This window comes from Equus asinus, chromosome 29 (assembly GCF_041296235.1).
Source record: "Equus asinus isolate D_3611 breed Donkey chromosome 29, EquAss-T2T_v2, whole genome shotgun sequence".
NCBI lineage: Eukaryota > Metazoa > Chordata > Mammalia > Perissodactyla > Equidae > Equus > Equus asinus.
Window position 1 is genome coordinate 28,275,357 of NC_091818.1, and position 16,795 is coordinate 28,292,151.

At 35.7% G+C, this 16,795-nt stretch overlaps 1 protein-coding gene across 2 annotated transcripts in view; it reads right to left on the minus strand.

Moving 5' to 3' along the window:
* The window catches only part of PLXDC2 (plexin domain containing 2), a 406,735-nt gene that overhangs the window by 198,875 nt on the left and 191,065 nt on the right, over window positions 1–16,795 (minus strand). For both annotated transcript variants that reach the window (XM_070501269.1, XM_014846019.3), the window contains exon 4: window positions 12,873–13,019. In XM_070501269.1, the coding sequence (XP_070357370.1) occupies window positions 12,873–13,019 (147 nt within the window). The remainder of the gene's footprint in view (window positions 1–12,872; window positions 13,020–16,795) is intronic.

Below are 16,795 nucleotides of genomic sequence, written 5' to 3' on the forward strand. Positions count from 1 at the left end.
ACAGCTACGTGTCACATCCTCAGAGTCCTTCCTTGACTTCTTAGCTCAAGTTATGTCTCCCTATTATATCTCACCTAGTGTTCTCTATACAATCATGTGCTGCATCCCGACGTTTCAGTCAATGACAAACCACATATATGACAGTGGTTAGTACATATAGCCTAGGTGGGTAATAGGCTACACCATCTAGGTTTGTGTAAGGACACTCTATGATGTTTGCACAATGAAATCACCTAATGACGAATTCCTCAGAACATATCCCCGGCGTTAAATGATGCATGACTGTATATACAAACAAACATAAAACAACTGCATATGGTTTATATTACGACTGCTTCAAAGTGAGACTAACTCAGCATCAGAGTGGTTAAGAATGGTCCAAGTGGAAAACCAAAATTTGAACCTAGGTTTAATAGACGACAAAGTCCATGCTCTGAATTACTGAGATCCTGAAAATAAAGTGAAGAGTCACACTTGAAGGTAAATTTTTGAAAATTACTTTTATCCCTCCTTAAAACACATACATTCCACACACACACAGAACCAAAAATTGCTAAAACATAAACAAAAACGATTAAGCACTAGGATTTCATGAAGTGCTTTGAAGTTAAATGATTATATGTTCAATAAAATTGCCCATGGGTAATTGGGTCATTATTTTGTCTCAGTACGGTATATAAAAAAGGCATTGGAGGGAGCTGAAGGAAAGTTTTATTTGTTCGTTCATCCATCCAGGGAACAATCATTTGTTCAAGACCTTATATGTACCAGGCACTAAGTCAGGGGCTGAAGATAAAACTAAGTCTCACCCTGTTCCTTCCTTCAAGGAGTTCATAGAGTGGTGGGGAAGAGCATCACAGAAGGATTAAACAATAGGACCAGGCAGGGGCAGAGTAAGGACCCAGAGAGGACACCTAACTCAGAGGAGATGGCGCTGAAACTGACTCTTTAAAAGGAACTACCAGAAGTTAGTCGGATGAGACCTGAAGGCATGAGAGCAGAAAGGATGGCTAAATATATGTAAAAAGTAAAATTGGAAGGATAATGATTAACTAGACATAAAAGTTGGGAGCAAGGGGGACAGTCTAGAATAAAGGCTAGGTTTCCAGCTGGGTGACTGGTGGACTACAGTGCCACCAAGACTTGCTGTGTCACTACGTAATTATGCATCCCTTAGCTAGATGGTAAAAATTTTTAAAAAGACCCCAAATTGTATTTGTGACAGAGGACTCTTCTGCAACCAGAAAGGCAGATGCTGTCACAAAAAGCCACTGTAAACAAAAAGGAACATAACACTGAAACTCTGGTGTAATTACTAGACCTTGAACAGTATCCTATCTCATATCTCCTCTGGTAAGAAATATCTAACGTAAAAGGAAAAAAGGTTCAGGAAAATTGTCAGGCGAAGACACAATGAATTAATTAAGGGTCTGGGCAATATATGAAATAAAGCTCAGAAGTGAAATTTGAAAGATCATGAGTGGTATAAATAAAATTAACTGAATTTGCTGCTTCTTTACTCTTGGCGGAAAGGAGTTAACTATTTGAAAGGGAGGGTACAGTAATTTTGAGATAAGCAAAGAAAGAATCACTCCTTCAGATGGTGGAGGATAAATTTACGAAACATTCCTTGAAGAGGTATATGAATAGATCCCAGGGGGTTTGGTGCAGATTTATGGCAGGTATAGCTCTATATATATATGTGTATTTGACGGTGGCCTTTAAAACCACATCATGCTTTCCCACAACATACCCCATGAAATCACTGTTGAGAGTAGACTATCAGACTCAATTGGGTTCATGCTCCTAGATTTCTAAGAGCATCCATACCTTATTGCCTCTTTTTCATATTTTTCTTATGCCTGTTGCTGTATTCTGACTAATTATCATGATCTCTGTGAATTCTTTTTTAACAATATGAGGATTATAATCCTAAGTACATACTATTTCAGTTTAACTTGTTTGCCTCTTTCTCGGTGGTATTACAAAGATAAATTAGTCAACGTCTGTAAAATCTTAAAGATGGAAACCTCTTAGTAAGAGTTAAGAATCTGGAGTGGGCACATTTATAATCCTCAAAATCATTTTTTAAAATGTCATTAATAAAAACTCTTTCTTCTTATAAGACAAATTCCTATTCACAGTAATAAAAGCTACAAGTTTCTAGTTCCCCCAAGGCTTTATTTCATCTTTATAAGGATAATCCTACTGAAAGCAACTTGTCGAAGAAAACTGGTAGTAACTAAACTTTTAATACTTGCTGATGTGGTGAGTTCATGATAGCAAAGGATCTAAAGAATACAGGGAGCATTCATTTATTCAAGAATGGATTCACAGATTAATCATTAATTTCTACACACATATTTTAACACTTTTTAATCATCCAAATAATTTTATGTTTATGGGGCACATATTCTTCTCTTGGAGCTGTCAAATAGGTGGCATATTTATCATCATCATCATTATTATTATTATTGGTAAAGTGAGATTTGGGTTATTTTTTCCAAAAACAATTTCAAAAAGTACGTTAAAGTCTTGTGTGACATAATTTTCAGTTTATTTATTTATGCCAAGTATTAACTTTGAGAGAAACTACAAAATTTAAATATATATATATATATACATTTTGCTTTATTTAGATGGATATTTCTAGTGCTACTGGCTTTCATCTGAAATACTTGAATAAATAATCTTATTTCCAATAAGATTTATATCTCTAATAAATAAAAATGATTGAATCATTTTTATTAGATAACTGTTTCATAGATAACTCTGAATGAATTTAATTTCTTAACTGGGGTGTGATACATTCTTCCAGAATGCACATAATAATCGACTAACTTTCTTGAAACTGACTAAGGTCCAAATAAAACTCATTCACCAGTAAATGCTTAGAACAGATTATTGTAGTTTTACTCATTTACTAACCTTAAGACACATTTTACAATCTTATTTGAATGCAACTAGATGAAGCATTATTTTAAAATTTTGAATGGTTCTTTCCTAGTTCTTGAATGATCTAGCATGGTTTTCGAGTCAGAGAGACTTGAAATTATATTCCAGCCTTGGTACTTAGTAGCTGTGTGATTTCATAAATCATTTAACGTCTTTAAGCCATAGTTTGGTCATCTGTAGAGTCAAAACACTTCTTTAAAAGGTTATTGCAAGGATTAAATGACCAAATAACACCTGGACCTTCATAAGCACTGAGTCAATGATAGTTAATATTATATTATGTACATGAATGTGTCCAGCATAACAATAGTTCCTTATAACCAGTTTCCTAAGTAAAAATAGCTCCCTATTTGATTCCTAACAAATAGCTGGAAATGATTTGATATATGTTGTTTCTAATATCAATGCAGGCAAATTTTTTTTCTAATAGAATCATATCATAATTACATATTATGTTTCTCAGCAATGTCATGTTGTCCTCATTTTTGCTGTATTGAAATAATCATAACTACTATATTTACTGATGGTAGGAGAATGAAATTAGCATTTAATATATCACACATTATGCTAAGTATTTTGCCTGTATCTAGCAAGTATGTATGCTAAAATTAGAGGTGAAAGCATGGTGAGAAACAAGGTATTTGTATAGTTGCAAAGTATCTTACAAAAAGTACTTGATAATTACAAAAGGAAAAAGAGTAACTTTACAATGAAGAAACAAAATCGGGCAGACATCACCTTAAGCAGGTGATCAAAGTTAACACCAATAACAAGAAACAAGGACATCATGTACCTCCTGATATGATGCACAATGAAGGACAAAATACCATTCCTGTGGTATTCTTGCCCAAAAGTGAGCCCTGTGTTTAACCACGAAGAAACCATGGACAAAACCCAAATCAGGGACATTGTACAAAATAACTGGCCAATATTCTTCAAAAGCGTCAAGTTCACAAAAACAAAGAAAGATTGAGGAGCTATCACACATTGGAAGAGACTAGGAGACCAGACAAATAAAGATCATCAGTCATTCATGTATTTGTTCATAGTAGACATAACAATTTTCTTTAAAATGTAACAATAACGAAACATAGCTAGAAAGCTCCCAGATGCATGAGGCCGAAGCCACAAAAGAGAAAACCTGAAAAAGGTACAGAGCAGTCTTCTCTGATGAAATGCAGAGAATCCCAGGGCCTGGACTAACAGCGCCATGCCGGGTGGAGCCATAGTGAGCCATGTGCCACTGAGGCCCGATGGTAACACAGCGGGTCCCTCCTTAACACAGGATGTGCACAGCTGGATCGCCTTCCTTTTTTTTTTTTTTTTTTGCACATTTGAGATTCAGATGCTTCCATCTCTTACCCTCCAAGGATAGACCAGGGACCTATTTTCTAAACTTACAGAACATTTATTTTCTTTTTTATAATTCTCAGTGATAATTAGCTTTCACTGGCTTATTCAACTATTTAACTGAAATCAATTCATTTAGAAATAAAAAATGAAAAAGTAGAGTGGTATAAGCATGAGTATATACACATATATGTATCTAGATACAAAATATAGATAGAAAACTTAAATTGACAGGTTTCCGTAACAAGCAACTATCAAAGAGAGAAAATGGACTATGGAGAGGCACACACATGTGGACAAACAGCACTGCAAACTTCTTCTGATATACCCTAAAGAAAGATCCTGTTTCTAGGCCATAAATGAGCTGAGTGTATTCTAGAAATAAAACAGCCACAGTGGGTAAGATAACTCATAATGCTTTTACCATGTAGGAGTTTTTATAAAATGGGATTTTATCCAACTCTCACACCTTGGGAGGAGTGGACTGGGCATGGTCATTAATCTAGTGACTGAAAACACCAGAAACCTAATTAAAAGATCAAAATGTTCAGGGAACGGGGCTAAGCGATATGCAAATAGACGGACAAGGGGCTGGCTACTCCTTTCAGAAATAGAGCCCATCAATTGAATTGATTTCCTGAGTTAGAAATTCTAACTGCTTCAGCACATTTTTTCATAACAGAACGGAGAACTTAATTAACCCTACGTATTGAAATACACTCTGCCTGGGACTAGTCATAAATTAGAACACAAAATGTAAACATTTTGCTGTTACCTGATGCTCACTCACATGAACTTGAGATTAAGTGAACTATCACCATATCTTCTGACCTCTCATATTGCATGGTTCCCAGCAAACATGTGGCTTACAGTGGCTTGCCTATACTTGCACATTTGGAGAATTATTCAAATTGGTTATGTGAATATTTACCATTCAAGCAGAGTGCAGAGCATCAGACTGTTCAAGGGTACAGAGAAAGCATAAGGGGATTTTATAAAGCAGCCCTTAGAGGGTGGGTGTGGGGAAGGGGAGAACCAGAAGAGGACACTTCCGGATTTTTCACACTGCTCTGGATGCAAGGCAGTGGATTCTGCCAGGCTTCTCCAACCAGAGCGTGCCCAGGAGCCCCTTGGGGTTGTTGTTAAAATGCAAATTCTGATACAGTATGTCTGAGGGTAGAGGGACTGAAATTCTGACTTTCTAACAAGCCTTTTTGCCATATAAATGGTCTTTGAAACTCTAAGATATTGCTGTAAGGAAACCTTGGCAAGCGTGAAATGGGTTAAAAGATAAATTGACTTGATTCTAGATAACACCATCTCACTTCCTCTGGTGGCACTTGGCCTGAAATTTTCCATTTAAGGAATTGAAACAGGGTTACCTGCCAGCTGAGCACCTTAAAGCAATGATTTGCAAAACCTCTTTGCAGCCCCAGTACACCTGAGGGAAATGACAGTCTGGTTACTTCCTTGACCAGTGATCCTCAAACAGGCAGGGCAGGAAAAGCATTTCTCTGAGTTTATCCTTTGTCGTTGGAAAAGGCCTTCCTCTGACTCAGTTGATTACAATCTGTCCTCTCTTCCGTCTGGTTGGTGGAAAATGACTGTTTTGAAGTTAAATGTTTCCATGACGATTGTTAATATCAATGTAACAGACATCTGTAACACCATGGCACCACGTACGAATGTTAAACCATTTAATTCTAATGACAACCTTAGAAGGTAGGTAGTTATCATTCCCATTTTACAGACGTGGAAAATGATTAACAGACAATAAACAACGTGTTTAGAGTAACCCAGCTGGTAGTTGGCAAAGTGGGGACTCAAATCCAGGCACCCCATTTCTAAGCCCTTATGTTTAAACACTTTATCAAGCTACCCCCTCAAGTGATGTGTTAATATTTGGGATTCACTGCAGGCAAAGTTCATCAGGAAAGCGACTAAATAATTCAAAACCTGATGACAGGTTGAAATTGAAGTTTAGGCCAAGTTTAGTTTTAATTCTTCATCCTCCTCTGCTAACTTCTCCTCTTTTTGTTTAACTTTTTATTTGGAAATAATTTCAAATTAAAGAAAAGTTACAAAAATAATACAAAAAGAGCCCCCTATATCGTTTATGCAGATTCACCAATTTTTAACATTTTTCCAACTCTGGAATTTTTCAAAAGCTAAGTAAGCTGATGCCTCTCAACAGAGCTTCCAAGACCTGCTCCCTTAGGACACCCTACCCACGTCTACAGTTTACCCTTCAGGGGATCAGGACTCAAGTGCCTCAGCTTGCCCTATTGATCAAGTGCGAACCTCACTTGGCATTTCTTTCCAGGTAGATGCCGCGTGGTAAGAAATTCCTGGCAATTTATCATTAATTGAGAGTGGCTAATGGTGTTTCACTTTTAGTCCCATTGGCATTTTAACAGAGCACCTTCAGTAAGAAAGAGACACCCACTTTCTGGAGCTGGAATTCCAAGCAAAGCAGGAGTGCTGATGGGAAGCAAATTTGTAAACAAACCATGTGAGATCTTGACTATTTTGCCTAGGGTAATCATCCACCACGTAAGAGACAGGCTATAATTTGGTAAGAAAACACCAGACAAAAATAAAGATATTGAAAACAAGTATAAAAATATTTTTAAAAGATACTAAAATACTAACTTGTCCAAAAATTCTCAATCCCAAAATGTCTTAAGTCTTTTATCGTCTATAATTTAAGATTTTTCAGAACAATTAAGCTTATTTGCTTTGGTGGTATTTACTCTTAAGGAACATTATATTCCATTTATATTTTGCTAACTTTTTGTGTTACAAAACATTTTGCTTGCGAAAGAGTCATGTGAATGCTTTATCATTTAATAACTTCAGGATGAGAATATGTTTTGCACTCATGTTATCTAAAATTAATGCTTGTTAAATCTTCATGGGCTCATGAAGACAGCTCAGAAAAATGATCAAAAATATGTTGGATGAAACCTCAAGTGTTCAGCTCATTTGTGGCTTTGAAAAGCTGAGTAGCTATTTATCTATCTAGAATTGTTTTACAGCCACCACTGGTAACAGAGAATGTATAAGATTACCTCCTAGGAGTCTAATTTTATATAAAGAATGGTACCCATCCTCCACTAAAGACACAATATGGAGAAATAAGATTAAGTTGAACTGAAATATGATGAACTCCAGTATGATCTTTTTAAAAAACAGGGATGTTCTTGCTTTGGAAAACTAAGGTTTGCTATATGTATAAAAATTGAACACTGTGCACTTCATAAGGCCTCTATTTTCAAGAATTTCCAAAGTCCCTTCCATGTCTAAAATATTAGACGGGTCTAAGGAACGTTTAATTTGTGTCATTAATGCCATCAGTGAAAGAGGGAACAGATCTTTGGATGTATTTACTGGCTTTGAGGCAGGCGGACCAGCTCATTTGCCTGGCATGCACAGGGACTCAGTTACTCTGATCTCTTGTTAGTTTTGTGGAATGCAACAAAGGTAGGCCTTGTTTTTCCATAAAAAGCCCTCAAATAACACTTTCTTCAGGACAGAGAGAATTAGTCTCAAAATTTATAAGTGACTTAAATATAATTATAATAGTAAAATGAATGAATTAAACCAAAATTAAGCTAGAGAGACATGTGCAGATGCAACTCATCCCCGTATGTTATTAAACTAGAGGAAAATCCCGTCAACAAAGGCAAGGAAGGCCAGCTTGACGAACTGCATATGTCTTACTTGAAACAAAGCAACTCGAAAGACAGAATGCAGCAAGTTCGTTCAACCAGCCAAAAATACAAATAAATAAAAATAACTTATTGCTAGACACTGTGAACAGAACTCAAGCAAAACTCTATGGTCTGCATAATGGCCTAATAGAGATAGCAAACTAAATTGCCTTTCGAATTAATCATTTAGAAAAATAAGCACTTATCAACAGATTTTCTGATGACAGAAAAAATGAAATTGTGATGTTTGTGAAAACAACCGGCTAAAGTCACCACAGGCATCCAAATTTAGCTCTCCCAACATCAATATTAGGCCAATGTAAGACCAATGAAAATGCTAGTTGAAATGATGTTCTTTTTCCTGGAAAAAAAAATAGCTCCAGAAAGCTTAAGTTTTGTTTAATGAAGGTTTCTGTACATATTCAATCAGCCTGAGGATCCCCAACAAGAACAGTCCAATTTTTAAAATTTAAAACAATGCATCACATCAAAAACCATACAAATTTCATCAAAAACTTTACGTGCATTATGATGAGATAGAGAAGAGTATCTCATTTCAGTTTGCTGGTGTTTCTTATCTGAAGAATCAATCTTCCTACCAACATATAGAAAGATACATTTTTTTTAAAGCCAGAGTGTGTTTATGTCTGGCAAAGAGCACATTGGCAGTTTCTTGGCAAACAATTATATAGAGATATAATATAGATATAAATATATAGATACACATCTATCTATCTATCTATAGAGACACTTAGAGAATACTTAGGAATTAAACTATGTGAAGGTTATTATTTTTTGTTTAAAGAATTAGGACTTTCAAATAACAATGTCTTACAATCTCATTGCTATTTGATGTTTTCAGTGTCCTTTCATATCTATTTCACTTTTATTCTAGAAATTGCACTGGAAGGTAATCAAGACAGGCAATTTTTCCCCTTTCTTCCAGGTTATAAAATTGAGGTACTGTGAGGCCAGAATCCAAGGCAATGAATTTTGGAGCCAAGGTCACGTAACTTCTATGAGCCGGGACTCCTTCCACCAAGACAGTCGCGCTTCACAGAAGCTTTGAATCAGAATTTCATAAACTGTGATTTCAAAAGGCAAAATAATTCTAATTTGTCTGGCTGTTGAATTAAACTGTGTGCCCAGAAATAAAATAAATAATACAGATAAAAAGTATAGAAGGAAATCTCAAATTTGTGGAATTTGAAGGTCCACACAGAGAGAAAGAAACAAGTCTGGACTGGTTCCTAGGTTTGTAGTCAGAAAATTCTAGATCTGCAACTTGACAACTTTGTGTGACTTTGAATAAAGGCCAGAAAACCCAAATAAGTACCAGTATGGGAATAAAAAGTGCCTGGCTCATTGTTTGCCATATGGTAGAGACCTACACAAATTTTTCCACTTTTCTTTATCTGGGAAGACATGCTGCTTCCTTAATTTCTCCAGTTGCAAAACTAGTTTCTAACATTTGCCTTTTTTTGCAATAATGGTTTAAGAAGTGTTATTTAAACCAAAAAGGACAATGGGGAGATTTAAACAAAAAAGACAAGGGGGAGATTCGAAGGAACATGCAATTCACTTTGCAGTACACACATACATAGTATAAGTACTAATGAGTATGCTTCACATGGTAAAAGGAAAGAAAAATCAGTGTGTTTTGCCATGTGAAACATGAATTAAATGATTTTTGTTTTATTCTGCTCTGAAATTATAAGATGTTATTGTGGATAGGAGAAAAGGGAAAACTCTTACTCTATTTCCACATTCCTCTTCTTTCTACAATATTAATCCAATATTCCAAACTACTGTTTGGATCACATTCATAAATGATGGTGACGGAAGGGGAACATATGTCTTTAAAAAATTATGTTTCCAGGTCAGACACTCCGATATCTTCCTCTGACCCCATTGCGAGGAAGCTGGGAAGGGAAGGGAAGCTCCATCTTCAGTAATCCAACCTTCCAGCTCTCTCACTGCACCTCCTGTTTACTCAGGGCTGGATGAGTTAGCCAACTGCCCCTCAGTCTGCCTCTAGCTAGATCTTTCTTTTCTTTTTTTGGTCTAATTTGTTGACAGAATGCATGCCCTTGGGCATACAAATTATACCAATTGGTGAAAAGATTTGAGAAAGCCCCCTCTTCCCTTTAGGATTTAAATTTAAATCCTATTTCCAGCCAAGTTACCAGAGATCTTTGCATTAAGGATTATGACAATTATGATATCAGCAAACCTAATTAATAATACTGATCGGTGTTTCTCATTTCCCATTTGCCCTTGTGCCAAAGCCCCTCAGTAACGTCTTGAGGGAGAGCAGCTGTGGCTTGGTGCCTGTGTTTTGTGTGTGTGGAGGCAGGTGTGGGCAAGAGGGTGTATATGGGCATTATTGAGCCTCTGGCCATAAAACTACCTTAACATTACAATTCTGTCATCATCTCTAAAACCTGATTCTGCTCCCTCCAAGGAAGGCGTACAGAAACAGAGCAAAGAGAATAAGGCAGGATTGGAAAAGGCAAGGAGGCCAACTGAGGAAATATTGAAACACGAATAACTCTACAATTTGGAAATCTCAGATTAATATTTAACAATCACACTTATGAAAGAAAGAATGTAGAAAAATTTTTTAAAATATTCTAGTAAATAAATTTGTAACTTCCAAGATATAAAACTCACTTAAATGACAGACCAAGTGGCAAATCTTTCCGGAAAAAAAAAAGGAAACAAAGTAATATTATTAATTCAATTGTTGTAAATGGAAGTGTGTACCTGGATGTGTGCGTTTGTGTGCATGTGTGTGTGTTCTCTTGGTAGTGATAGGGAAAGCGGGTATGGGACCAATTCTAACTCTAAGAAGTGTTTGATAATGGCTTAAATTCTCAGGGAAACCAAGAAACCAAGCTATGACAATGACAGTGTAGCTAAAATAAAGGTTTCTACCAATGATGTATATTTAAAAATCACAGCTTGGAGCACCAGCTAAGTTACAAGCTGAAGCTCACGTCTTTCCATTTAGACCAAACTTTGGTGTTGAAAGCAACAAACAGTGTCACTCTCACACTAACACTACGAAAAAATGGATCATTCACATCATCATAATTTTTCTTGAGACTATCAGAGAACTGAGGTCACAAGGCAACCAAGTAAACCTTATTCCAAAAAGAAAAAATCTTTTTCAAGGAAAGACAGGACATATGAACTGCCTCACCATTGGGAGAGCACAGGAGAAAGTGTGCAAGAAAAAGTCAGCTAACATTTTAACCCAGCCCAGGGATGTCACCCATAGGGGCCGACACGAGAACTGGGCCACTTTATGGAATCTCCACGTGGATGTGCCAACATTCAAACCGTTATAAAGTAGGCACCATAACACAGTGGGAATATTGTCAGATGCAATAAATTCCTGATAGGCATAGTCCTAATCGAATGCTTCTCCTTTTCTCTTCTTTTAAAGATCTGTTCTAAACCAGACAGTGAATCATTTCTGGATCTGCCATCTTGCTTGGGGTTGCTTGAATATGGAAAAGAAAAGGGATGATGGAATTTAGCAAGGGGAGGTGGGTACTTTGGGTACTTCTCAGCCTCAGAAAACAGGAGCTCTACACTGAAAAGTCAGTGAATTACCATGATGAATTATAATTGATTTCCATTTTACCTGTTAGAAGTTGATCTCCTGAAACAGGAAAGTCCGCATACATACAGTGAAGGCTGCTGGCCAAAATTTTGATATTTTACATTTATCAGATCAGTGCCTCTTTCAATCCCTTCAGCCATTGACTCTATCGGTTCTATCTTTATATCAATAATGGCAATAGCACTTGAAAGGTTAAAGTTTTATTTTCACTTTAAGTCATGCTAAACTGAACAAGACATGGCTTCAGGATCATTGCTATTATCCATGAGAGCAAAACTAAAGAACTTTTAAAATGTTAAATCAGGCATGTATCAGAAAATGAGTATCAAAAACTGCTGAGAACCAAGTGTGATCGATTTTGCACACACATTTTGAGTGTGGACTTGACTGCCTAGGTTGACATCCCAGTTTTCACCACTTACTAGCTGGAGACGCTTAGGTGTGTTACTTGAGATTTCCAAGAGTCAATTCTATCCTCTGCAGTACCTGGATGGTATAATATTTAAATCATAGGATTCTTGTGAAGGTTGAAAAGCACGTCTATGTAAGCATTCAGCCTGACAGGTAGAATAGGATATCAATGACCATGCAAGGGAAGTGAGGGCTGTATGAGTATCCTCTTTCATCTCCACTGTACAGATGTGGAGACTGCGCATCAGAATAGTTATATTATTTGTTTTAGGAACCGCAGCTGGCTAAGGATGAACTCAAGCTTAGAATGTGTTTGAAGCCTTCTAGATTTAATTATTTTCCTTTATATCAAATTTCTTCACTTAGATCCATAATTTGGTCTACATGTGTTAGCTGAATCATAAATAATAATGTTTCTGGTTAAACCTTTTTCAGACTAAGTAATAAACCCATGTAAAATGGAAGATACCAAATTAACGTAATTGTTAAAAATGTTCTCTAAACTCACATATTACAAGAGAACTGAAGATCATCCAAGATCAATCTCAACTTTGAATAAGCAACTCATCCTTTTACAAGGGAAACTAATGGTAAATTTATTTAATTAAGTTAATAGTTAAAGTAATGGTGGCTTCTCAAAATAATTCTTCTTCATTTTCTATAATATCTTACATGCTATTATTAATCTAAATTGCAGTTACACAACTAAACACACTTGAAAAGTGATCACAACAAACAATGCTCATATGCCAATTAGAGCCAAAAATTTTTTACAGCAGCAAAAAAGAAGCTCAAAATGTCAAAGCACTTACTGCAGCTTGCCGATGAGTATTGGACAATATTCCATGAATCTTCACTTTGTCCTTTTCCATTTGGTCTATGTTCACCCACAAATCCCGGCTGGCAGAATCAGCTGGACCATATATCCGAGATATATAGTAATTGTGGTCTGTGTCCTCCTGTAAAAATAAAGAATGATGAGCATCAAGAACCGAGATGGCATGGATGGACCTTAAGGGCATTATGCTAAGCAAAATAAATCAGACAAAGAATGACAAGCACTGTATGTTCTCACTCATACGTGGAATCTAAAAATGCTGAACTCATAGACACAGAGAGTAGAATGGTGTTTACCAGGGGTTGAGGGAGTGGGAGAAATGGAAAGACGTTGGCAAAAGAGTATAAACTTCCAATTATAAGTTGAATAAGTTCTCGGGAGCTAGTATACAGCACGGTGATATGGTTAATAATACTGATTAAATACCTGAAAATTTGAAGAGAATAGATCTTAAATGTTCTCACCACAAACAAGAAATAGTAATTATGTGATGTGATGGAGGTGTTAGCTAATGCTGAGGTGGTGATCATTTTGCAATATCTAATGTACCAAATCAATACGTTGTGTATCTTAAAATTACACAATGTTACATGTTAATGAAATCTCAATGAAGCTGGAAAAAAAGGGACGCATTCAATCACTATAAACCCAACTTAGGTAATTTACAGAGCTACAGGCAGACTTCCATCAAAAAGGAAAATAAAAAGTCAGTTCTTAAAAGAAAAGAAAAAAAAAGGACAGAAGTATTGTCCCTAAAATTCTTAAAAAGAAATTAAAAACAGTACTATGAAATTAGAAATGTTAATATTCCTCTAAATAGCCAAATGAGTTAAATAACCTCTATGGGAAGTGAATTAGATTTTTTAAAAGATGTAAAATTAATAAGCCTCTTTAGAAGAAATTGTTAAATAAACAAAACAGAGGAAAACGTAGACTCCGTGTACAATAGTCTTTCTTCCACAGTAAGGTTAGGGATCTCTCTTATTGCTTCCCAAACAAAAATGGCACTTGTGGAACTATTTACTGAAAACCTGAACTATAATTACTATTGAGTGACAACATATTCAAACTTCTCTTCTATTAAAGCCTGCTTTCAGCTAATGGTCCTGGAAATGAAGACAAAACATTTTTTCCATATAATTTGGGTTATTAAATTCTACTTTGATTTAAATTCTCATTTTTGATATCACCATGGTGCCTGTCACAAACTGTTATTTTTCATGTTTCTCACTCAATGAAGAGATTTAAATGTCTTAAAAGGCAATTTTGCTGAAGAACACCCAGAAAAATCATATGATTCTTGACTAATTTGGATTGCAATTAATTTCCTTTTTTACCATAAGATGTACTTGTGCTTACCAATTTTAGGAGTCTGCTAGATAGAATATATTTAGAAAGAATCAGGTACGTGTAAGAATAACGTTTAGTGAATAGAGGGTCTATGATTTGAATAATAAAATTTTGGATGTGAATTTTATCTAATGCATTTATTATTTAAGTGCTAATTAAATAAAATACAATTATTCTCAAAATCCAATCAAAACAAGAATCCCATGCACCTTTTCGCAAGTCATCAGCCTAGACGTATATAAAACTAACTACAGAAAGAAAAGGAATATTCTAAGAGGTATTCTAAATAGATTTTGCCTCATGACTAAAAAAAAGAATATGACCCTAAATGTAAATCTTGAGAACAGTGATTAAACTTTAACAGTAAGATTTTTAAAAAAAATAATAATAGTAAAGATCCTAAGTAAATCTCTAATTAAACTCTAGGTATCACATAAAAATTATGTATACACCCATGATGAAAGATAAGAAAGTTCTGCAGAGAAAGAAGAAAAAAAGGAAATACAAATAAAGAAGCAAGAATAAGATTCCACACAGTCCAAGAGAGATTTGATATCCTAGTGGTTTTCTAGCACTCCTTTCCAGAACATTATGACACTGATTGCCCAGGTTCTAGATGTAACGAGCATTGTGGTTGTGTCTCCAACATGTATTCAACTCGTCTCTGTTGTCTCGTGCTTTACCACTGGAAGCTTCTGAGGTGGGCACCCTCCTTGACACTGGGCACAAGCCATTTTACACATGTCATCCCACTGGCCACAATGCTGGTGAGCACCATAAGCACATAAACTAAGAAAGACCAATTAGTGAGACAGCTAGGAGTTTAGGTAGAGAGGAGATATTTTCCCTTATTCTGATTGCTGAGATGTGTAGGTGTGAGACTTGAAACTACTGCCACCATTTTGCTACCACAAGGAAACCCACATGAGGATAAAGGAAACATAGAAGATAAGTTCAGAACCATGATGGCTACAAAGAAAAAGCCAGATCTCTGATCAAGGACATCTAAGTGTGACCTCCTCCTGGGCTTGCTCACTTAGATGAACCATTAAATCTCTTTTATTGTTAAAACTCCTCGGCTGGAGTTATTGTCAACCAAGAGAATTCTAGTTGACAAACAGTTTCCCTAACTTGCAACCAAAGGGGACTTAATGTAAGCAACATTGAACAGGGCAACCTTATTTACAGATTTATAGATCTGGGTAACAACAAACTTTTCCCATCCAGGTCGGTTATTCAAGCTAATCACACAGCACAAACAGAAACTTGTACCTAACCTGTCAGAAATCATCAAGTCTGAATGACAAACGATAAGGGTTCACTTAATTTTTCAATGAATGGTATAAAAGGGTGATTCTGAAGGAAATATTCAGTGTTTAAATTAAAAATCTAATTTTTTCTCCCTACTGCTATTATTATTATAAAGAGTTCAGCAACACTAAGGTCAGAGATGTAAGCTTCAGGTGAATCGTGTAACAGATTCTAGGATGCTGCCAAAGTCCCATATGATTACTAAACAGGTATTTTCTTTAAAATTACAAACTTTCAGTATAGTGTTCAGTATAGTTGTCACAATCAACTTATCTAACATGACTCTAGTATTTCTTTTAACCCCTAAATCTCTGTAATTAATAAAAAAATAGTTTTGAAGTTAACATAAAGAATAAGAATATCATTATGATTAAATAATGGATTATCTGCAAAAATATATATAATTTCGTCGAATTACAATGACTTACGTGGCTTTGTGAAAATACACCTTCTATTTTACTTAAAAAAGAGCTTCCCAGAACAATACTACATCTTTGAAAATATTGAAAAGCTAAAGACTAGAGCATGGTGTTTCACTTCTATAGCTTAAGCTTTCCAAGTTATCATAGCAACTTTTATTCAAAGAGGAAGACCATTTACTGTTTACCTTGGAATTTACAGACATAATTTGTTAAATCCCAGGGAGAGGTGTTTGGCTCAGTCATTTAGGAAAGCCATAAAGTGGATGTCTTAAAAATGTGACATTTTAGCACTACTAAATTATTCAAACCACATCTCATCCTTTATAGAAGTGATGGTACTTATAGGGTTGTCAAAAGCCACTTCAGGCACAAAGATTTTCCTTTTCTGCTCAAAAGCAAACTATTTCTAACACCATAGAAAGTAAAACAAAGCACTACTGTGATATGCCTAGTTGCCAATTCATTCATGAAACCACCTGTTACCGAAAGTGGATGGCACAGCAGGTAATTATAAATCCCATAAATTCATGCTTCTGGAACATGCCTGGAAATGCACAGCTGTAAACAAAAAGGACATACACCCAAAAGACAGAGAAAGGCATCATAACTGTAGCCTAACCATTCTGCAACAATCTGTTTACACAATTCCAAACCCAAATGTCGTCTTCTCCTCTATCAGGGCTGTTAAGTTGATATTATGATGAATAATTTTTACGGATGCCTCATATTATCTTATGAAGTAATAGCATTTGAGCTCTAAATTCATTTCATTGAGAACTAAAAAAAATATATCAAGAATATATTGTATGAACAT